Below are 22,331 nucleotides of genomic sequence, written 5' to 3' on the forward strand. Positions count from 1 at the left end.
CAGCCCCGCTAATTCATTTACATATGGCTGCTTTTTGCTAAACAGCAGGGTTGAGTAGTTGCAACAGAGCATACATGGCCCGCGAGCCTGAAGTATCTGCAGTCTAACCCTTTACAGAGGAAGTGTGCTGACCTCTATTCTGAATCACTTCCTTTGTATTTGGTTGACCTTGAGGATCTCATGGTCTAGGGTAGAAATGAAGCTAACAGTTATTATTATTAAAATACTGTTCCATGAAAGTGTTCTTGTTTGTTTCTTGAGATTGTGTGTGTGTGTGTGTGTGTGTGTGTGTGTGTGCTTTTTCAGCAGAGGCTGGGAGCCTCTTAAAGGCAGGGACGTGCTTCCCTGTGTCTTCTGTAATGATTGTTCTTCACTGTGGTGTGGCAACCTCAGTAGCAGGAGCGTGTGTGCACTCCGGGCTACAGGCTCTGTTGCTATGTGGTTGTATAGGCTCCACGAGGGGAGGATTCTTGTCCCCAGCTGCCCAATAATGTACTTAAAAGGGCTCTGAAGATCCTCACGAAGTGTGTCGATAGTTGCTCCTCATCAGGTTGCCTGTGATTTCTTACTCTGGATTGTGTCACAGTCATGACTGTGCTGCACTGATTTAATGAGGATTCTCTCTCCCTTCCCCTTTCCATGTGGTGCTTGTATGTAGCGTGCCCACCATCTGGAGAGAGAGCCTAGCCTTTTCCATATATTATGTCATTTTCATTCGAAAAGAGCCCCAATCTAACGGAATGTATTTCCATTTCTCCCTCAGCTGATAACAGAACGAAAAAGAAAGTGGCCCATCGAGAAAGAAAGCAAGATTTTTCTGCCTTTAAGCAGACAGACAGCGAGATGAAGGTTAAAATATCACCACAGCTTCTCCTGGCCATGCACCGTTTCCTAGCAACAGGCAAGTGCAGCTTATCACAGTTTGAAATCTCTGCCAACCCTGGAGCGAGTTTCTCACCCACCGCTGACTGGGGTGGGCTGGGGGTGGAGACTGGGAAATGGGGTGATAAGTAATGCCACTTTTGTGTTTTGTTTTTTGTTTTTTTGTTTTGTTTGTTTTGTTTTGTTTTTTTCTTTTTAAATTCTCTCCTCTCCTATGTTCAGTGTCGGCATGAACCCTCTGAGACATTTACCAGGGGTGGACCAGTAACTTAAAATTGGTCTGAAAGGTAAGGATGAATGTTAGTGCCACACTGCATGTGAACAGTAGGCCAGGTCATCCGCTTCAGCTAAGTCCAGGGGAGAGCCAGCTGGCGGAGCAGGTGGACAGTGCAAACCAGACACTACCTCGTTGTGTGTCGGACAGTTGAGTAGTTCTCTCTTCAGCTTGCCTCAGAAGAACAGTTGGACATCGGTGGTGACACAGGTGCTATGATTTGCAAAGAAGAACAATAAATTTTCAAAATAAAATCTTTACCCTTTATGGTTTTAATGAAATCAGAAATTCTGAGAACTCTGACATGGATTTCTTGATGGCCTCTTCAAATCAGATTGTTAACTTGGGCCCATTCCAGGAGGCAAGTGTTCACATTATTAAAACCACCAACCCAGCCAGCACTGACTGCTCCAGAGAGGTCAAGGTCGAACGGACTTGAGAGACCGACTGACCCTGCTCACATCCCCAGATGGCTCTCTAGGCGAAGGGTGAGCTCTGTTGGCCAGGGGAAGTGTGAGAAAATCAGAGTACCCAGTGGCCTGTAGAAGACGTCTGTGTCCAAGATGGGCAGCCAGTGCCTTTCAACTGAATGCAGTACACTTAAGATATTTTGAAAAGAATGCTAACGGCAGCCATGTGATGGAATGTTATGTACACTTTAAGATCATGTTTTCAGATACCTGGACATGCTCTCACCATATAATATTTATGACATGGGAAAATACTCATAATTTAATGTAAGGTGAGAAGAAACAGTATAAAACCGTGTGTACACAAGATTATCCTTGTGTTTTTGTGTGTACACACACACGTACACGGCACACATGCCTAGGTGAGGTATTAGAAAGAAATGCTCACCAATTGCTCAGAATGGTTACGAGTGGTTGGTTTATAGGTGATTTTATTTTCTTCTTTATTTTTTTCTGTGTTTTCCAAAATTTCCACAATGTACTGTCTAATTTTGTTATTACAAAAAAGTCACAGAAGCTAATGCAGAATTTATATCGCACATATAAAATTAAAAAAATTTTAAAACATAAACAATGTCTTTAACTTGCTTATTATTTTCTATTTCTGATAATATTGTTCATCATTTAAGAACCACAATTTAAAACTAAGTGTTCTCCCACTCTGCCTCTGAGATACCATAAAGTCTACTTTCAGTCTGGTACCCTTAAGTCAGTAATTTTGGGTTTTGTTATTTTAATAAAATCAATATCTTTGTAAACTCAGATCAACATTACTTTTTTTTTTAATTAGCAAGTTGGAGTGCATGTTGATGTGTGCACGTGCCTTGCTTTTATTCTGAATCTCTACCTTCCTTTGTTCCCAGACTTTCTCAGGGTAGTTGAATGGGAAAATGAGATGTGGAGCACTGCGTCTGTGCACCTGGTACTAACCCACACCTAGATGCTTCCTGACCTTTGCTTCTTCCTTTGGCTGTTGTTGGACAGTCAGTCTTTTGTGGCCTGTTGCAGGGCGTCCTGGCAGTCATGGAGCCTGCTTCTGGTTGCTTTTCCTTTGTGTCAGTCAGAAAATGAGGGTATTTTTATGAGAACTGAAACCAATGACAGGTTGAAAATGAAAAGTGTTAAAGCAACAAACGTGAGAATTCAGCATTTTCTAATTTCTCCCAGGTAATCTGCCCCCAGAGGATCACCAAACGGAAGTCTCGTTAATCCATACTGTTATCGCTTCAATTCCAAGTATTCTTTTCTCTAAACACCTTAATCACTAGTATCATTTTTTTCCATCCATTTGAAGTGTAATATCAAGTTGTGTTTATATCTATAGAAGTAGAAGCATTTAGCCCATCCCAGATGTCAGAGAAGATCCTTCTAAGGCTGCTAAAGCACCCCAATGTCATCCAGGAGCTGAAGTATGATGAGAAGAACAAGAAAGCCCCAGAATACTACCTCTACCAGCGAAACAAACCTGTAGACTACTTCGTTCTCATTTTGCAGGTCAGAAGAATTAATCAACAGTTGTTTGATCTTATTGAGTACCCACCCTTCCAGTTTGGAGGAGACTTGGTATAGGTGAATGGGTGTCAAGGATATAACATACTTAATAACTTCTGGGGTGGCCTTACAGTGGGAGAATTTCATCTCCCTGTTTTCGTATCTGCAAACAATTTCAATATAAAGCAATGTTATTCATTTAATTTCCAATACAGACGGGCACTTAGTGATTGCTGAGGCATTGAGGCATTCATTTGAAGAAGGGTGAATTCAGGTGTTTGTATTTTTTTTGAAGAGTTTGGGGAATTACCTGTGCATGTCTAAATCTTGGCTGGGCATTTGAAATTTAAGTGTTGTGAGTTCCTTGAGTCTTCTTTTTATCATCTTTTATTTCTTCCGCCCCTCATTAGGACTTGGTCTTGCACAACTTCCTAGAGATGCCTTATGATCTCTTCCCTTAATGGCATCAAAATAATCCATTTATTATTGTTTTTATTTCTGATTACTACCAGCTTCTGTTTTAATGAGGAACTGATGGGATAATCACAGCGTCTCATGGCAATGGTAACTTACCTCCTTCTCACTGTAACATAATCCACTATATAAGGTGAGAAGGTCCATCCATTCTGAACCCTCTTAAGGGCCCTAGAGGGGCTTTTGTGCTTGGATTGACAGGAGGCCCTTATCTCACAGTTTCACTTGGTAGAGCACAGTTCTTGGCCTGGAGACCAAGATGAATAGTACAATGAATAGCATGCTAGTTTTATTGATTTCTTGCGTCTCTTTATTGAAGAATTACTTTTATAGGAATTCTGAGTGTATTTCAATGTAAGAATACTAGACCCTTAAGCATTCTCCTGTTTCTTGGTTACTTCCTAGGTAAGAATTGGAGGGATCTTTATAAGAGTATAATTAGCACTTGGTAGACCCATCTACAATTTACGTTGAGTCCAGCAAGTCCCAATTATCTAAATGAATCAAGATGTTTCTTTTTATCTGAAAATAACTCTTATCAGATGTCTAGATGTTAGAAACTCTGGGAAGTGTTGTGTTCATGCCCCGTGTTTGGACTGTATGGTGAATTCCGGAAGCAGAAGTGAGGAACTGTAGAAAAGTCTATGGATTAACCAGGTATATGCTGCTTTCATATAGTGTTTCTTGGAAACTTCTGTTTGCAGGTTTTCTAAGTCAGTACCCTGATTATTCTACTAACCTTAGTCTCATTCAATCCTGAATTGTTTTTCTTTTTCTCTGGGGATAGACAAGCTTGAAACTCTGAGGGGGTTGGGAATTTATTTTATTTACTACAGCAAAGGAGTAAGGCATTCATGTTTCTCCTAAAATCTAGATGTGAATATTCCTTAAACCTAGAGAAACTGAATGACATTTAAGATAGTTTATTTAGAACTTTGAGGATTGACATTGTGAATTTCAGTACTATTAGAAACTCTGTGGCTTTCAATCGTCGATTTTTATATAGTTAGCGTTTATGAATTCTGATTCAGTAATGCTCTATTGGTATGTAAAAAAGCCATTTCCTGGCTGGTGGATCTAAAAATAGATTTTATGGAAGAGGGACTTCATAATTCTTGTCACTTTATAAGTAAATCTTTAAAGATATTTTTGATAAGGTTTTTATGTCCATGTACCTATATTTGAATACCTATGTCATGTTAAATATTTTTACAAATGTGACAAGTTCTTGGAACTGACGATGTCATGGGAGTTTTTTTTAATATTTATTTTATTTATTTATTTTTGGCTGTGTTGGGTCTTAGTTACTGCGTGCGGGCTTTCTCTAGTTGCAGCGAGCGGGGGCTACTCTTCCGTGTGGTGTGCGAGCTTCTCATTGCGGTGGCTTCTCTTGTTGCGGAGCATGGGCTCTAGGCGCGTGGGCTTCAGTAGTTGTGGCTTGTGGGCTCAGTAGTTGTGGCTCACGGGCTCTAGAGCGCAGGCTCAGTAGTTGTGGCACACGGGCTTAGTTGCTCTGCAGCGTGTGGGGTCTTCCCAGACCAGGGCTCGAACCCGTGTCCCCTGCATTGGCAGGTGGATTCTTAACCACTGCGCCACCAGGGAAGCCCCATCATGGGAGTTTCATAAAGATTTCAAGGATTTATGGAGGTATTCAGACTGTAGAGTTTGGTGAAAATCATGTCCTTGAAGGCCAGGCAGTTACCTGAGGTACCCAGAGTATGACAAAATGAAATATCATAATACCCTGTCAGTCTAGCATAGCCATCACCATTTACAGAGTATATTCCACCCTAAAATATCACTAATCCATCATTGGAATTTCATGCCAGGTTATTGAGCATGTTCTACTGCATTTCAAGAGCATTAAACCAGAGGAAAGCGGCTGTAGCTACCTTCCCTTCCTGGCCCCAGTGCCAGCGAGCTGCCGTCTTCAGACACTAGAAAAACTCTTTTATTAAGTAATTGATGTTTGGAATACAATTATACCTAGAAACAATCACTTTGAGTTCAAACCCTAGATGAAATAAAGTCTAATTTATTCGAAGCAAACCATTTAAGTAAGCTTACTTAAAAGAATATCCTATAGGTTATGGGGCACGTACTGCGTATGAATAAAAAGGCACTTTCAAGTTTTATCTGAGAAAGTAGATTTTTAAACTGAAATGTATTGTGATAAAAGCACAATAAATAGTGAAAGAAAACGTTATTGGCTCTACATGTCTTTAATAACTTAACAGAATACACATATAAAAGTAGGAATGGGTAGGAACATAATCTTGGTGGAAAATTTTTTCCACCATCATAAAAGAGCAAGAAAAAAAATGTTAGAGTTTTAAATTGTGTAAATAAAATTAACCAAGTTGAAGAAAATTAAATATAAAGCCAGGGAAATACACTTTAAAAAAAAAAGTTTTATGTTACTTCTTCATAAAAATTGGTCATTTGCGCTGTCACATGTAAATTCTAATAAATTTAGAAAGATAGAAATTTCATAAAACTACCTGCATAGATCGTAATGAAATAAAATTAGACATAAAAATGCATAATCGAAAAGTACTAAGCTATTTTAAAACTAATCAATTCTCTTACAAAGGTTTATACATAAGATATAGAATAAAAGACTATTAAATAATATAAATACCGTATCCACAGTATGTCGAAGTTTAAAATTTTATTCCTCTAGGTATTTACATAAGAAAAAAATATCTCTGATTTTCTATAATAGAAAAAGAGCAAAGCAACAAACTAAAAAGAACAAATCAAATAATAGTGTCATGAAAATAACTTTTAAAATGAAAACGTTTTACATCCCATAAATAAAATAAAGATTGGTTCTTCTAAAAGATTAAAAAAATCATTATTCTATTTGCATAATTAATGTGATAAGAGAAAAAAGAAAACTAGAAGTTCTCCCTTCCCCCCAAAAAAGCAGCTAGAATCAAAGGAATTGCTTGGAAAAAAAAAAAAAAATTGAGACTCTAAAGAACTGGATTTCTGTATTGTACAAATAGAACAAGATGATTTGATAGTTAAATGCATTCTTTACGACAGTATGGCCTAATCTAAAGTCTGATAATGTTCTGGACCAGTCTCACTTGTCCACATTGATGGAGAATTCCTAAATAAAAAGGTAGCAGTTAGAGACCAATAATGGACCGAAAGAGCTATTCACTGTGACTGTGACTGAATTAGGATTATTTTAGGTATTCAGGGCTAGTTTAATAGAAGGACAACAAAACTAAAATATGCCGTGTTAATTAGGGAAGCAGTAAAGGAAAAGATCCCTATGCTTAAATCAATAGATATCAGGACAAAATTAAGCATCCATTCTTGATTTCTAAAACAAACCAAAAACAAAAAATCTTTGTAAAAATCCATGATGAACAGTGAACAAAAAAGAAAAAAATGCTGTAAACCAATCATATGCTTAAACTGGCAGCTTCCTTTTGGGAATAAATATATAAAACCCCTCATATACATGCATTTCAAGAAATCATTTTTTATAAAGCTTTTTATGCCAATAGATTTATAGCAAATAAATGTATCAATTATAATTAAAGTAGTAGAAATAGTCCATATGTCTAAGCTAATCAAATTTCAGTGTGGAAATAAATTTCAGTGTGGTCATAAAAGAAGTAGAAAGCATGTACAAAAATATGTCAAAAAAGATAGTGTGCCTGTAATTATAACTATTATAAACCATTTTCCTAATATATATAGTTGATATTTTACAGTGAAGTATTTATTGGTCCTTTGGGGAGTAAAATGTCTAAGCAGATAAAAAAAATATCATTGTTCTTACACAACACGTAATTAGGTTATGATTTTAGTAAATATAAAGAATAGTAAGAAAACAAGAGGAATAGCTTTTTTCTTTACCAATTATGTAATCAATGGAAAGGGATGCTTTTTTTTCTGGGGTTAATTTTTGTTGATTTCATGCCCCAGATGTTTTGTTGTTCAATTGCCCCATCCACTCTTTTCCTTTAGGGCTTCTGACATAGATTTGAAAGGGTTTTTCCCTACGGAGCGAAATCTGTTCTTTTGTGGAGGTGGCAGGTAGCATCTTAGAACTAAACAGCCTTTGACAATATTTAATATCATTTCACTTGTTATTGGGAGAGAGTTGAAGCCTTCAATACCAAACCTTCTCAAGGAGTTTTGAGTTGCAGGGTCTCCGTGTCCCAGTGAATAATGTTTCCTCACTCTTGAGTTGTGTACAGATAACACAGCCATGCTACAGAAAAAAATTATTTAGATACCTAGTGTTGCCTCTATTTTTAAAAAATTAAATACGTATAAATATAAAACTAGCATGAGCTCCTTTTGAACCCTTTGAGCTGAGAACTCTTACATAGAACAATAAAGAAAACAAGTTTGTAATTAGTATTTTAAATGTGTAAATGACACTGTTTGGCTGATAGGAAAGTACCACTGGTCGCAGGACGGTAGCAGGGAGCTCTGGCGCTGGCTCTTACATTCAGCACACTTAGGTCCCTGTGTGCCTGGCAAGGATGGCACCCTCCAGCCCTGTGCTCAGTTTGAGCTACTCTGTATGTTTGTACAGTATGTTGTATTGTTATTTGGCCTCCACTGGGTGTGACCGGATTATTTGTACGTTTAGTCCTCCCCTGTTCCTTTCTCTTTGGCTCAGTGCTTCTCACACTTCAGTGTGCTTGGGAATCCCTTGGGGATTCAGTACGTCTAGGGTGGAGTCTGAAATGCTTCATTTCTAACAAGCTCCCAGTTGGTTGAGTAGCAGGCCTTAGCCACGATGATTCACGTAGTAAGAACAACTTAACAGATTTGAGTACTAAGGCAAATGCTGCCACTGACATCTGGTGGCAGCACTTGGTTAGAAGGTGGTCAACCAGATAGCCTGAAATATATGTAAATTAATTTTTGACCGTCAAAAAAATTTTTTTTTTAATTTAAGTGTTTATGAAGCAAACTTGCTGAGTCCTAGGACTACACCTGTGGACTGCAGATTGAAAAATGTTGCTAGAGGATGTCTGGGTGGTGCATCCCCTCTTACTGGGCAGTGCTGGTGAACACAACCTAGCACTTGTGCCCCTGGCATTTCATTACCTCCTTTTAGGTGTCAAACCCTATTTTGTGATGGCGATTTAAAAAACAAAAACAAAATTAAAAAAGAGCTCAATTCCAGAGTGAGCAGGAGACCAAGTAGATGCTCAGCGTGTGGGATCTGAGGGTCTTCAGCCTTGAGTCCACGGCTTCCACTGAGCGCTTGGTCTAGTTTGTGCCAACGAGGATCGCTTAGGCTTCTGCCTTGAGGCCAGGTACAGCACGTGACTGCTGGGTACTTTGTGGATGCTGAGAAACTTTGAAAAGAGTTGTCTAATACCTTTTTCCAAAGGAAGGTAGGATTCTGTAGTAGTAACTTTACTCGGGGAGCCAGCTTTGCCTGGGACAGTGAGGCTGTCTTCCAGTTTTGTCAGTTTACCAACATGAAGCCCTAGCTTCCTTTGGGAGTCTGTCCTGTCTCGATTTTGTGTGTGTGTGAGATATACTAGACTAAAGCAAATTCGTGAATGTTTCAAAAGTAAAATTGATATGGAGCTCCTTCCCTATATGGAAGAAATTTATTTTCTGAGAAGACACCTGATTGAACTTGGGCCAGGCAAGCCACTTCCTTATGGGGTAGCCCTGCTTTGTGTACTGGTAGGTTTACTCGAAAATGGTCACTTCTTTGAGACGCTGACACACATAGATGAGTAAAAAAAAAATGTGTTCACTGGATGTTTCTAAAACTTGCCTACCAGGAAAGCTTCAGTCCTCTAGAGAAGGAGATAGGGCTGGGCAGTTTTTAAACTTTTGGAATTGTAGAATCACAGGATGTTAGAACTGAGGGAACCACAGGTCTCCTCTCCTTTACTGCAGTTTTATAACTGCAGCAAAATTAGTCTAGTGCAGTGGTTCCTAAATGCTGATACTTGGCAAAGTTTTCGCCAGTTTGAGGCAAAATGAGAAAAATAAAAACAGTTGCAGTGAGTTCTTCATAAAGCTGTGTGTATTCAGCTTAAAGACCTGTTATTCTGAAATTATATATTTTCTATATTTTGGGGGTTAAAATATCTGGGCTTTTGTGGAATGATGGTCGCAGTAGGTAGCTGTGTTTTAAAAATATCTTTATTTTATGAAATAAAAATGTGGCAACCCTCTCTCTGTTTCTGAAAGGAAGATGGATTTTCCTAGTTCTTGGAATCCAAGCAGCTGGGAACCACTGACCTAGTACGCCTGCCTGTAATCTGATGGATCTAGACTCCAGAAGAAAGATAGCGGATCCTCTCCACCACCTGCTGGCCTGTCTTGGGGGGCAGGGAGAGATCAGCTGAGGGGCTGCAGATCTTCGAGCAGCTGTCCTAATTTAATTTGCAGACTCACAGCTGCTGGGGGAGTCTCTTGAGAGGCCAGGGTGCACAGAGGTTCCAGAGCTGCCACCCATATGCAGGGACACGGAACACAGAAGGCCCCGTAGCTTGTTTAAAAAAAAAAAAAAAAAAAAAAAAATTAAAGGATCCAGATCAACAGGAGATCCATAGAAACGATACGAGGCTCTGCGGCATTTGATCCTTCCTCCTGATTTTCTGCGTAGAAATGCAGGTTACATGATGGTCCTACAGACACTTTCGAGCTTACAGTCACTGAGGCAGACATTTTCAGTTAGCGTATACGTACATCCTAGCTCTCTGATACAAAATCAGGGATTAGTCCATGAAGAAATGGATAAGTAACTGAAGGTATACACAGCGGGCACCTCCATTTCTGCTGCTCATCGTCTCTGAATATTGTGTCCCTGCCCCCCTCTCTTAGGGACCCTACATCCCATTCTTTCCCACCAGCTTTTGGCTTTTGCTCCCTGAGTTCCCACCTTCTCTCTCTCCACTAACTTTCCGCCCTTTCTGCCCCAATTTGCCTAATCCTAAACAGGCCTCATTTGACCCCAAGGCTGCTGCCAGCTCCCGTGCGGCCCTGCTGCCTTTGCTTTGTCCCTCTTGCCCTCCCTTCCCTTCCACAGTCTGATTTCTTCAGGAAAAGACTCCCTGAGGCCACAATGGCTCCCTCCTCAGTGACCCTCTGACCATCCTTTTACTCTGAGGTACTTCCCTCTCCCAGCTTCTGTGGTGACAACGGTTGTCCGGTTCTACTCATATCCGTTTTCCCTTTGGTCCCATATTTGTTTCTTTTTCTCCTCCTACTCCCAGTCAAGGGCTGTAATTCCTCATTTTCTCTTCTCCTCTCTCAGACCCCCATCTCCAGTTCTGACCTTTTCCCTGACCTTCGTCCTTCCATTTCAGCCTTTTTGATGGACTCTTCAAAAGGCCTTGTTTTCTTAGAGGGAATTCGTCCCCTCTTCCCGGCCCCCATCACTGATGCATCCCCTTCCCAACATTTCCATCTCCACTCATGGGGTCCCCGTTCTTCAAGTCGCTCAGAGCAAACTTCTCTTGTGATTATTGACGCCCCCCCTCTCTCCTTGCGCTTCTTTCTCCCTTACGGTTTCACCAAATTATGTTGATTCCTTATCCGTAGCTCCTCTCATAGTGATCTTTCTCCAGTCCTGTGGTTACTGCTCTCGTGTACGTCTAGACTTGATCTTCCTGAAACCGTATTCCTCTGCTCAAGAACCTGACCTCATTAGCCCATCCTTCAAGGAGCTCCACAGTCTGACCTGCTCACCAAACTGCTTTTCCAAACCCATCTCCCCTTCTTTCCTGGCAAACCCACTGAGCCTGGAAGTCTGCTGTCACCCACCTCTGACCTTCCTCAACACTGTTCCCTTCCCTTGACTCAAATCCTACTCCTCAGGTTTTCCTTCCTGTATAAAATTTATCTTTATACAAGAACAGGAAGAATTTTTGTTTATTGCCTTGCATCGTTGAGTTTCATGTGCTCTCCCCTTTTCTGGACTGTGTGCTCTCCCCTTTTCTGCATTGTATGCTCTTGGAGGAGCAAGGGCTGTCTTCTCACAAGGCTGCACAGCCTCTTCTGAGGACCCTACATGGTCAGGGTTTTTAGTGCCTGTTGGTTTGCAGGTTGATTTTATATTATAGCAAGAGAATTGTTTGGAGATTGATACAACTAATATTTTCCATTGAATGAAGGAAAACCCAAAAGAGAGACAACAGATCGTTTTCTGAAGAAGGGTTTTGAGAAAGGGCTTCCATAACTGGGAATTTGGTATAGAATAATAGGGAGTGATCACAGTGATGGAGTTTGCATTCGTAGGTGGCACAGTGTAGCCACCTGGTGAAGAGTTGTTCTTCGGTTACTTCATCTTTCTGAGCCCTGCTCTCCTGATTTATAAGAGGGTGGTAACTGTGTCTGCTTCCTAGAGTTGTGAGCATTAAAATGGATTCATAAGCACTGAATTGTCAGCACAGTTTCTCTTCAATAAATGGTAGCTTAATTTTTGTTTACCCAAGTAAAGGATGCACCATAAACGTACCCTCCTACTAGAGAGGCAATAATTACAGGTAAGGTGAGCAAGTGCTGTTCTGATCCTTGACTTGGGAATCTAGAATGCAACTTGCTTATGAGGGTTTTCCAATAGCCCAGAAAAGGATTATGGTGAACCATAAGGCTAGAGGGATGAATAAGGCACAGTGTGTCCCCGAGGAAATGATGAGAGGGAAGACGTTGTAGTCAAGTTAGAGGAAGGAAAGAAAAGGGAGAACCTTAGAAGAGGTTTTGTCCTGATGGAACGAGATTACTTAAGGTGCTTTGCCGAGAAGTACCATGGTGTCCCAGTGCCTCTGGAGTGTCTGGATGACTAGGGATTGGCCTGTGACGTGTCTGCTTAGTTGGTCAGGACCCATGCTAGGGAGATAAGAGGGAGTTCCGCCGCTGGGAGCCGGTTTAGTCCTCCCTGTTTCATGGTGACAAACCATGTTGGCCCTTGACCCTGACTCTGCTCTGACTCAGGCTCCCGTGGAACTGCTTGGGTGACAGTCACTGAGCATCTTCTCAGCGTTTGTCCCATGGGTGGAAAAAGAGCCCCATCTTTCACTTACTGGGAGGACTCTCAACCCACGGACTGGGATGCTGGGAAATATTGAGTGGACTCGTGGAAATTAAACATCACACTGCTTTCACCTCTGCATCTCCAGCTAAATCCAATTTTTCATATTTAAGATGAATTAACCCTCTCCTCCATCTAAGTGGGAAAGATTATCTGAGGCTTTTTTTTACTTCCTTGAGATTGTTGGGAAAGGAGTTTAGACAAAAATCTGAGGAAGGACTAAATCTTGCATAGAGTTTGCAAAGAAATTCATGTAATTGGACTGAACGTGCTCCCTTTTTTCTTTTCACAGGGGAAAGTGGAAGTAGAAGCTGGGAAAGAAGGTATGAAGTTTGAAGCCAGTGCTTTTTCATACTATGGTGTAATGGCCCTTACAGCCTCCCCAGGTGAGTTTCCTTCTCAGCCTCAGGGCAGGGCTAGGTTTTAGGAAGTAATGCCCTTGTATTGTCATCTTTCTGTACCTGCTGGCTAACCCTATTTACTTTTGAACTTTTTATTGAAGTGTATCGTGTATACAAGAAATACTGCTCGCATTATACATATATACCTCCATGAATTTTCACAAACTGAACTCTCTTGTGTAAACCAGCTCCCAGATCAAGAGACAGCACATCACCAACCCCAGAGAACCCTCCCCCCACCCTCCCCTTTAGTCACTATCTCCCCAAAGTAACCACTGTCTTGACTTGTAAGCATTGACTAGTTTTGCCTCTTTTTGAACTTCAGGTAAATGGAATTATACAGGACATATTGCATTGAGTCTGGCGGCTTTTACCCAGTGTTGTCCTGGTCACACTCATCTGTACTGCTGTGTGAGCTTATACTCTGTTTCTTCTCATTGCTGTACAGTGTTCCATGGTATGAATATACAGCAATGCATTTATTCTTTTCACTGCAGATGGACACTGGGGTAGTTTCCTGTTTGGGGGCTACTCCGAATTGTGTGTCTGTCACACTGTCCGCGTCCTTTGGTGAAGACATTTCTGTTGGGTGTATGTGTAGGAGTAGAATGGCGGGGTCGGCGTTAATAGCTGCAGCCCCACAGTTTCCCAGGGTGGCTGAGGCCGTCACACTCCTGCCCGTGCTGACCGGGGTTCCAGTGGCTCCACGTCCATCACTTGATAACTGTTGACTCTTTTAGATGTTAACTATTCTGGACTTTTTTTTTTTTTTTGGACTTTTTTTAATTTGCATTTTTCTGAGGGTAGTTGAGGTTTTAATGTATATCCACTGCCTATAGCTGGCTCTTCTCAACTAGAGAGCTGGCCAGTTAAGTCAGCCAACTAAGGGTGGGTGTGCCACGGGGTATCGACCTAGTGCTCTGAGCACAAGATGCCAGAAAGCGGTGTCTGTTCTAGTAGGAACATGGACGCGGATACTTGGCTCACCTCTGGGATGGGACTTGAATGGTTCCTCTTTGCACCACTTGCTTTGCTACCTTATCCCCGCTGGAACAGGGCAGGCAGGTAAACAGGGGCTGCAGTACCACCTTGTGGCCAAAATAGCAAATGACATGCTGTGCTAGGAAATAACCTTTTATAAACCTCAAACTTTACAATAGCCGATCCTAAAAGAATGCTGTCACTTCTGAAAACCAGTCTCAAAAAGGGGAGGGGGCACCTGCAGACAAGTCTGTGTTGTGACGTTGGTCCTCATCTACTGCTCCACACAATGTCTCAGGTGCCCAGAGATGTTACAGTTAGAAAGCCAGGGAAATGTCAAGAATTCTCTGACATTTCTAAACCTCCCCTGTCCCCGATGCATCTGCTCACTATCCTGGTGCAGGTTTTTGAGTCACATGGGCCAGTGTCCCCATTGTCTAGCACCCAGTGTGAACAAAAGCCTGTCTAACCCCACTTAATTAGTAGGTGTCTGCTGTCAACTTCAAGGTGATCTTCTGTTTTCACTGCTACTGAGAGGACGGGGAGATTCTTAACGAGGCCAAGAAGACCTCGGAGACAGCCTGAGTTCCACTTATGGGTTATCTGACTGAGAAAGGCCCTTGGCTTCCTCGTTATGAAAAGGGTATAAGGTTACCTCCTGTGGCTGTTAGAAGAATAGAGTGTGATGATACTCACATGAGTACTTTGTCACCTTTAAAGCACAAGAGGAGATGTTTGTATAACACAAGTAGGTGTTGAGATTGTGACTATTGCTTGGCAACCACCCTCCAGTTCGCCCCAGGTTGGCAGAGTCAGGTATGTAAGGCGGCTTTGAAAGGACAGCTAGAGGAGTGACTTGTACGTTTTTACGCATCACTAGTTCTTGAACCCTAGATATTAGCCCAGTTCATATTAAACCATGGATTTATATAGGGTAAATCACATTCAGGAAAGGAATTGAAGAGCAGGCCTTCCATATAGGAAGTGTGTGGGGCTGCAGTTTCCTACCTAATGTGGTAGGAAATGCTCGGAAGGGAGAGAATTTCATTAACGGCATCTTATTTACTTCAAAGCCCAGCGTTTTACTTGACTTTACATTGAGGATTCGGGATTTTGTATATTCATTGAGATGCAATGATAAGTACAGTAATCCCAAGGTAATGTTTCTATTTATTAATGTTGATTGCCTAGAAAGACCCTACAGTAATCAGTTATCAAGACTGGCCCAGTTATTTGTCAATTATACCTCAAGTTAAAAACAAAACAAAACAAAAAACCTGCCCAGAAAATATGACCCCTGCCTGGTAGGGCATGTTGATTGACTCTGGTCTGTCATTCCCAAGAAATCTGTATATGATATTCTTTATTTACCTTCCTCTAAGACTTTGAATTGCTATGGAATACTGTGAAATTTCAAAGCATCTGGTCAAAGTTACAATCAGACCAATTAAGAATGTAAATGAATTGAATAATTTTTTGCCACAGATAGGGACGCTGTCGGCTGTGCTGTGAACAGGTATCGAGGTGCTGGCACAGGCAGCTTGGGTCATGCTCTCAGGGCAGCTGATGAATCAAGCTCCCCTTTTGCGTGGCTAGCTGTGATTGAAGTCCTTGAGAGCACGTTTTGAGCTATAAACCGCAATGGGGTATTACTGGCTTAAGAGATTTCTAGGTTAGTAAAGAAGCACGTGAGTAGGATTCCTCCCCATTTCAGCCTCCCTGTGCTCCTCTTCCTGGAAAGCAGTGTGTGTTCAGTTGAATTATATAATATCATATAGGCTTCTGCATTTCCGGAACTGAACGCTCCTATGGGTAGAACAGGTATCCAGTCCTGTCCCCTGATTACAGAGAGCTCCTTTCTTGCCTTTTGATATGGTCTCACCCTGTTTTTCTCCATTTTTCAGTTCCTTTGTCCCTGTCTCGTACCTTTGTTGTCAGCAGAACAGAGTTGTTAGCAGCAGGTTCTCCAGGTAATTCTGCATGTTTCCTTTTCATAATTCTGATTGCCTCCGTTGACCCTACCAAAGCCCAGCTGGCCGGGTCTGCTCCCTTTATTTGGTCAAGGCCATTTTCAGTTCTTCTTTGAGCTCTAAAACTCCATGGTTCTGTGACTAATAGTGAGCTATCCAGGACAGCATAAGCCCACAACAGATGCGCAAAGGGTTTGGGAGATGGGAAGGGTATCTTGAAACTGGGAAGGGGAGAGTGGGTCTGACATGGGTTCCCTGCGTGACCCATCCACACTGCTGACCTTGGATTTTCGAGGCTGCCCTTTGGTCTTTTGGTGACCTCAGCAAAGTCACGGTGCATGGAATTTGCAGAGGCCCCAAACCCGAGGATTCTTCTGCAGAACACATTCAGCCAAAAGGCTGAAGGACTATGAACTTTTCTTGGTGAGGCCCCCAAATCTCTGTTTCTTTGGTCCTTTTTGTGGCATCCATGTGAATGAGGTACTTGTATTTCCACCCTTCCTCGGGCAGGTGGCCCCGCTTCTCCTGTCTCGCTGTCTTTGTTTTGAAATTAGTACTGTGCACATTCCTAACGAGCTGCTGATTATTGCCCTGCAGGAGAGTATGCTCATGCCTGCCTAATATGTCCAGCTGCTAAAAAAGAAAGGCAGAGGTTTAATCTCTCTTTAATTAAAATTGCTGGGCTTTCCCATTTGGTAGTACAACTTTTCTGTATTTATTTTGTTCCGTACAGCTTATATTTTAAAATCTGACTGATGAGATTTGCATTTCATAATCCAGCTTCTGCAAAACTCTTAAAATGCGGATGTTCGGCAAAGGAGGCAATACTTGTCTTAGAAAGAAGCTAATATTCCCTCAGGTCTTTGCTCTTTAAAAAAATTGCGGGTGTTTGGGCATAAGATATTACTCGTGGGGCTATTTGAATCAAATCCGCTGACAGAATATACATGTATACACATAGATGTATACATAAATATGTATTTATGTGTATGTTTGTATTGTTTCCTCCCTATTTTATTTGCTGGCATCTGCTACCAATTTAAAATGTCACAGATGCTGAAGTAAAGCGACTTTTGGCCGAAGCTCAGGGAAATGTCATTTGTGTCTTACTTTTTCCGTAGAACTTAGAGATTTCTTAGTTCTGCCCATTCCATCTGATCTAGTAATGAGAAAATCCACTTTGCGGGTCCAGGCCTTCGAGGTGATGGCATTACAGTAATATGATACCTGATGAATGGGGGTTGAGCTACACCATTCATTTCCAGCCAGTTCCACATGGTGCCTGGTGGCTCTCAGGGAGGAGGCTGGGAATGTTTCTTTATTGTGTCTTTCTAGCTTACTAGCAAATGAAAGCATCCCTAGGTAGGATGAATGAAATAAGCCAAGACCAAAAAACAAAGAAAACAATTCTGAGAAGGCATAAGAGGAATTAAAATTGTCTTTTTCATAATTATTGTCATAAAACCTTGGCACATAAATTTGGCAACAAAACATGACCTGCACTGGGAGGTGGCCACTTAAAGTCTTTGTCCTCCTTGGTATGAAGACCCGCACATCTCCCCACACGCCGATGAAAGGTGACTGTGCTGCTTCCTGTCGAGTTGCAGAAGAGGTCCTGGAAAACGGTCTGCTGCTCCAGACTGTGGCTGTGATGCCAGGCAGCGGGTTCCTGGCAAAGGAGAGGGTTTATCTCTCAGAAAACAGAGGGCAGTGGGTTGAGAGGAAGCTGACTGGGAGTCTAGATACTTTGGGAGACCAGAGAAATTGCCCTGTAATCCTCCTCAGGAGAAAATAACAGGAGATTGAGAAGCACTGCCTAAGGCCTCAGACGGCGATCTGGCCATGCACAGGGTCTGATCAGTAAGAAAATTGCCCTTTAAACGTTTTGTTTTTATAACCTTAAATTGTAACCCACCGAAGGGAACACCATTTCAGAAGTATCTGTAGATTTGGGGCTAAAGCCCAGGGATACAGTGGGATCCCTTGTTTCACAGACTGTTCCATCCATCCGCCTGTGGGAAGTTATCACAAGTACAGAGTAGCTTGATCCTGAGGGTAGGCGCGTGGTGGAGAGGTCTGGGATGACACTTATGGGAAAGGATATAATAATGTTAACAAGCCTCCTTTATCAGGCACTTACTGGGTGTCAGACGCCGTGCTAGGCACTTTATATACCTTATCTCATTTCGAATCTCCATAAGACCTTACGAGGTGGGTGCTATTACTGTTCGCCTTTTACAGACAGGGACTCTGAGGCTTAGCAAAGTTGGGTCATCTGATCAAAGTTGGGTCATCTAAATAGAAAACATCTGATAAATTAATTTGCCTTGTTCTCGTAGATAAGTGGAAGCAGCAAGAGGAACTGCTATTGAGTATAATTTTGACTAACAATGGAAAATTGGTTCATGACATGAAAATTGTAGGGAAAGTGGTTACATGAAAATTTTAGGAGAAAGGGGACTCGCCACATGAGGTTCCTTGAGTACTTGCCATGTTTTGTTCTGCATGTCATATTTTAAGAGGGACTTTGCTGGGACTTCCTTGGAGGTCCAGTGGTTAAGACACTGCACTCCCAATGCAAGAGGCACGGGTTTGATCCCTGGTTGGGGAACTAAGAATCCCGCATGCCGCACGGCGTGGCCTAAAAAAAAAAAGAAAAGAGGGACGTTTGCTGAATGGACTCTCAGACAATGATGGTCAGGATGGGGTAAGTGGGGGGGGATAAAACATGTGAGGTGAACAGTTGAATCATTTAGCCCGGAGAGGAAGAGACTTAGCTATCTTCAGACTTTTAAGGGCTATTCCAAGTAGCAGAGGAATGGAAAGCACTCAGTAGAGCTCCACAGAGTGGAGGGGAGTGAAGTTGGGGAAGCAGATTTTGATGGGTGTGATGACAGACTTTCCCATAGTTGAAGGGTGGGACCAGCTGAGAGCCAGTCAGGGATACATTGCAAAGAGGAGCCAACCATCAGGTGGGAGAATTGGTCCCCTTCAATCCCGTGACGTTGTGCAATTCAGCGTGGGCACCCAGTTGATATTTGTGCAATAGGTTTGACTAGAGAAGCAAAAATGGAAGAAGCCCTGGTGAGGGTGTGGGTTTTATTTTTAATGAAATTTATTAGAAGCTATGGTGAACATGCCTCTAAAAGCAGCAACACTTAGGCTCACCTGGATTTCCTTTCACTTTGTTTTAATGAAAGAGTACTGTCGATCTCATTGAAGACTCCCCCAGCACCTAAGGTGACTAATCAAACCGTCTCAGGGTTTGGTGTCTTCCAGGGTTCTTAACAATCCTGAGATGTCCTCGGGCTGCCTGACAGGGATTTTACTGGGGTCAGAGGCAAAGTTAACAGGTTTGGCTGCCAGGTATGGTATAAGCAGACAGAAGCGTTTTGATCCCTTTAAAAACATGTACTCATTTATGAACGTTCAAGAGTCCTTTGTTTTTGCTTCTGGCAAAATAATGCAGCGCTGCCTTCCTACAGCCCATGTTTCTTATCAAGTAGCTTCTGTGTCTCGGACCTCACCTCCCCGGCCTGTGCTCCTGACACAGTGTGCAGCCACGGGGTCTTTGCTCTTGGAAACTCGGAGGATTGGGTCTGTTGGCGTGGACGGGGGCCGGGAACGTGTTGCAGGAGAAGCCGTGAGCGTGCTGTAGGAGACCCTGCAGCTGAGCTGCATGGCCGAGGCGTCTGGCATAAGTTGATTGAGCTTGTCTATTCATTATTATTGGGAAAATAAAGAGCTTTGAGTTGCATCTACCTCACTTAAAAGGCAGTTGGGTTTCTTCTCCTTTTCCAGGTGAAAACAAGTCACCTCCTCGCCCATGCGGCTTGAATCACTCGGACTCTCTCAGTCGCAGTGACCGGATCGATGCGATAACGCCGACGTTGGGGAGCAGCAACAATCAGCTCAGCTCTTCGTTCCTCCAAGTCTACATCCCGGACTACTCGGTGCGAGCCCTCTCCGATCTCCAGTTTGTTAAGGTAAGAGGAGACAACGGCTTGGCAGGGCCCGGCAGGCGGCGGTCAGCTTCCACCGAGAGCGTTTGGTTCCGCGGCCTTTGCGCCGAGCCTGCCTCGGTCATTTTGCGGGTGCCCTGCCTCCAGCTCCTGTGCCCTGACTCTGGCTGGGGAAGAACATCGGTCTCCTTGGCTCTGTCCAGTGAGCTGCCAAGTCACATGTGGCTTTTTCAGGGAACGAGAGCTGGAGGGGGTAAGAAAATGAGTAAACGTTTCCAGCCGGTCTTCACAAGAGACGGAGCTCTTTTCTTAGGCTGAAATAAAGATAGCTTTGGGGGGGATGAGCCAGCTTTAGCTGATGGAAGCCATTTTCTAGTCTCTGTGAAATGTCGAGACAGAACTTGGAAATGGCTTATTATATATCAGCAAAAAGTGAATTGTTCACTAGAATCAACTTGAACTTTAAAAAGTGGCTCAGTTTATACTCAGGGATGGTTTTCTTCTAGAGCAACTGCTAGGGGCCCTTCGGGGGATGTAAGGTGTAATAAATACCATATGGAGACAAGAGAGCCTAAAAATAAACATCATCTCGGTTTGTTTTCTGTACCATCTCCTGGCCTCAGATCTCAAGACAGCAATACCAAAATGCCTTGATGGCATCCCGGATGGACAAAACTCCTCAGTCTTCAGACAGTGAAAACACTAAAATTGAATTGACTCTTACGGAGCTGCACGACGGGTTGCCAGACGAGACGGCCAACCTGCTCAATGAACAGAACTGTGTGACGCACAGCAAGGCCAACCACAGCCTGCACAGCGAAGGCGCCATCTAGAGCACCGGCCTCGGCCTCCGCGTCTGACCGTGAATCCCATTAGTGTGCGCTTGTGTGCCATGCTGCATCCTGCACCATCCTGAGACCAAAGACTTTGTCCCCTTCCTGGAAGCAGCAGAGGAGGCCGGGGAGGGCAGGAATGGAAACTGGAGACGTGAAATCGACAGCCAGGGCGTGGCATTCGAGATTATGGAGATGAATTTCTTCCGCCCAAATAGAATCATGTTTATTTTTTCAGCTGTACCTTTTATCATTATCCACTCTCCTCCTCCCTCGATTTGCATGAAGTTGAAAATTGTTGCGATTTATTTTTTTCCGAGAGATCATGTTTTTAAAAAGTGTCTTTTGCAGAGTTTTAAATTGTTCTGTCTGAACTCTGCTGTGACCCCATGATGTAACCTTAGAAGGATGGACTTGTCCCTCCAGTGGCCTTCCTTGGCCCCCGCCCCAGGGAGGGGCACCCTTCCTCTGTGCCCCAGTGGGTGTCGCTGTCGAACTTCAAGGATGAATGACACAGACCTGCCCAGGCTGTTGGCCCTGAAGGGTGGAGCCTGCACAGGGACCTGCAGCCTCTCTGAGCTCAGTGCTGTTTTAAGTTAATGTTTAACGGTGTCCCTTTCCCTCAGAAAGGTTTAACGTTTGCTTGGAATGTGATTTTGCTCCCACTCTAAGGAATTTTTATCACCAAAATGAATGTTAATGGATTTTAAACCTATGGTTTATCTTTGCAAGAGGCGAGGTGGCTTCACCCCAACATTCCCACAGCCTGGGGCCTCCAGCTCAGCCAGGCCTCTTCCGCCCCAGCTTACAGAGCGCCGTCACCCACCGCCCCGTCCTTGCTCTTGTTAACCCACGATGCTGCTACACAGATGCCAAATGGAAATCTTCCACAGGGCCCTCGAGTAAACTCGTGGTGTGGAGTCCATGCTCCTGCCCTTCCCGCTGGGATGTATGTCATTGTCAGAAAAGGAGTCGGACCTTCCAGCTGTGCTCTGTGCACCCTGCCGAGAAGGCACGTCTAGGCCCATGTGTCTAAAGGAGGGAACACTGGGGACTGCCGGCACCTGCCCCCTTCCCCTGTCCCTGGGCCCGCGGGGCCCAGCAGTGGCTGTGTCCCCGCCTGAGGACCTCTGTGTCTCCCACCTCAGACGTGGTCCACGCCAGAGAGGCTGCCCATACAGCCAGGGTCAGTTTGGCCCCAAACAGGGATTCAGAAACCAAATGTGTGTTGTGGCCATTTCATGTGTGTCTCTGTCTTATTTTACTATCAAATTCATCACGTGTAGTGAAATTAATGTCAGGAGGTATTTCTTGAGTGACTGAATTCCTAACTCTTTTATCTGTGTTTTAAGTGTTAACCCAAGGGATATGTGCATTTTGTCGGCAACATTCGTACACTGAAATGACTTCCTACTGACCACAGTTTTCGTATAGACCTGTCAGTCCTCGCTGCGTCCAGTCACTAGGTGAGAAGATAGCATCTTCTCCACTGGGTCTCACTGCACGAAGGGAAGCCCTGGGGCTAAGCGGCAGTTTCTTCTCCTTCCTCC

At 43.2% G+C, this 22,331-nt stretch overlaps 1 protein-coding gene across 2 annotated transcripts in view; it reads left to right on the forward strand.

The window, feature by feature from the left end:
* Positions 1 to 22,108, forward strand: part of CNNM2 (cyclin and CBS domain divalent metal cation transport mediator 2) — a 140,124-nt gene extending 118,016 nt beyond the window's left edge. The window contains exons 3-8 of one of the 2 annotated variants that reach the window (XM_027112476.1): positions 764 to 901; positions 2,951 to 3,120; positions 12,927 to 13,020; positions 15,921 to 15,986; positions 19,788 to 19,972; positions 20,572 to 22,108. In XM_027112476.1, coding sequence (XP_026968277.1) covers positions 764 to 901; positions 2,951 to 3,120; positions 12,927 to 13,020; positions 15,921 to 15,986; positions 19,788 to 19,972; positions 20,572 to 20,781 — 863 coding nt within the window. In that variant the 3' untranslated portion in view covers positions 20,782 to 22,108. The remainder of the gene's footprint in view (positions 1 to 763; positions 902 to 2,950; positions 3,121 to 12,926; positions 13,021 to 15,920; positions 15,987 to 19,787; positions 19,973 to 20,571) is intronic. The other variant, XM_027112477.1, reaches the window with a different exon arrangement.
* The last annotated feature ends 223 nt before the right edge of the window (positions 22,109 to 22,331 follow it).

Source organism: Aethalodelphis obliquidens, unplaced genomic scaffold, assembly GCF_003676395.1.
Source record: "Aethalodelphis obliquidens isolate GAN/ISIS:26980383/991018 unplaced genomic scaffold, ASM367639v1 scaffold11, whole genome shotgun sequence".
Taxonomy (NCBI): Eukaryota; Metazoa; Chordata; class Mammalia; order Artiodactyla; family Delphinidae; genus Aethalodelphis; species Aethalodelphis obliquidens.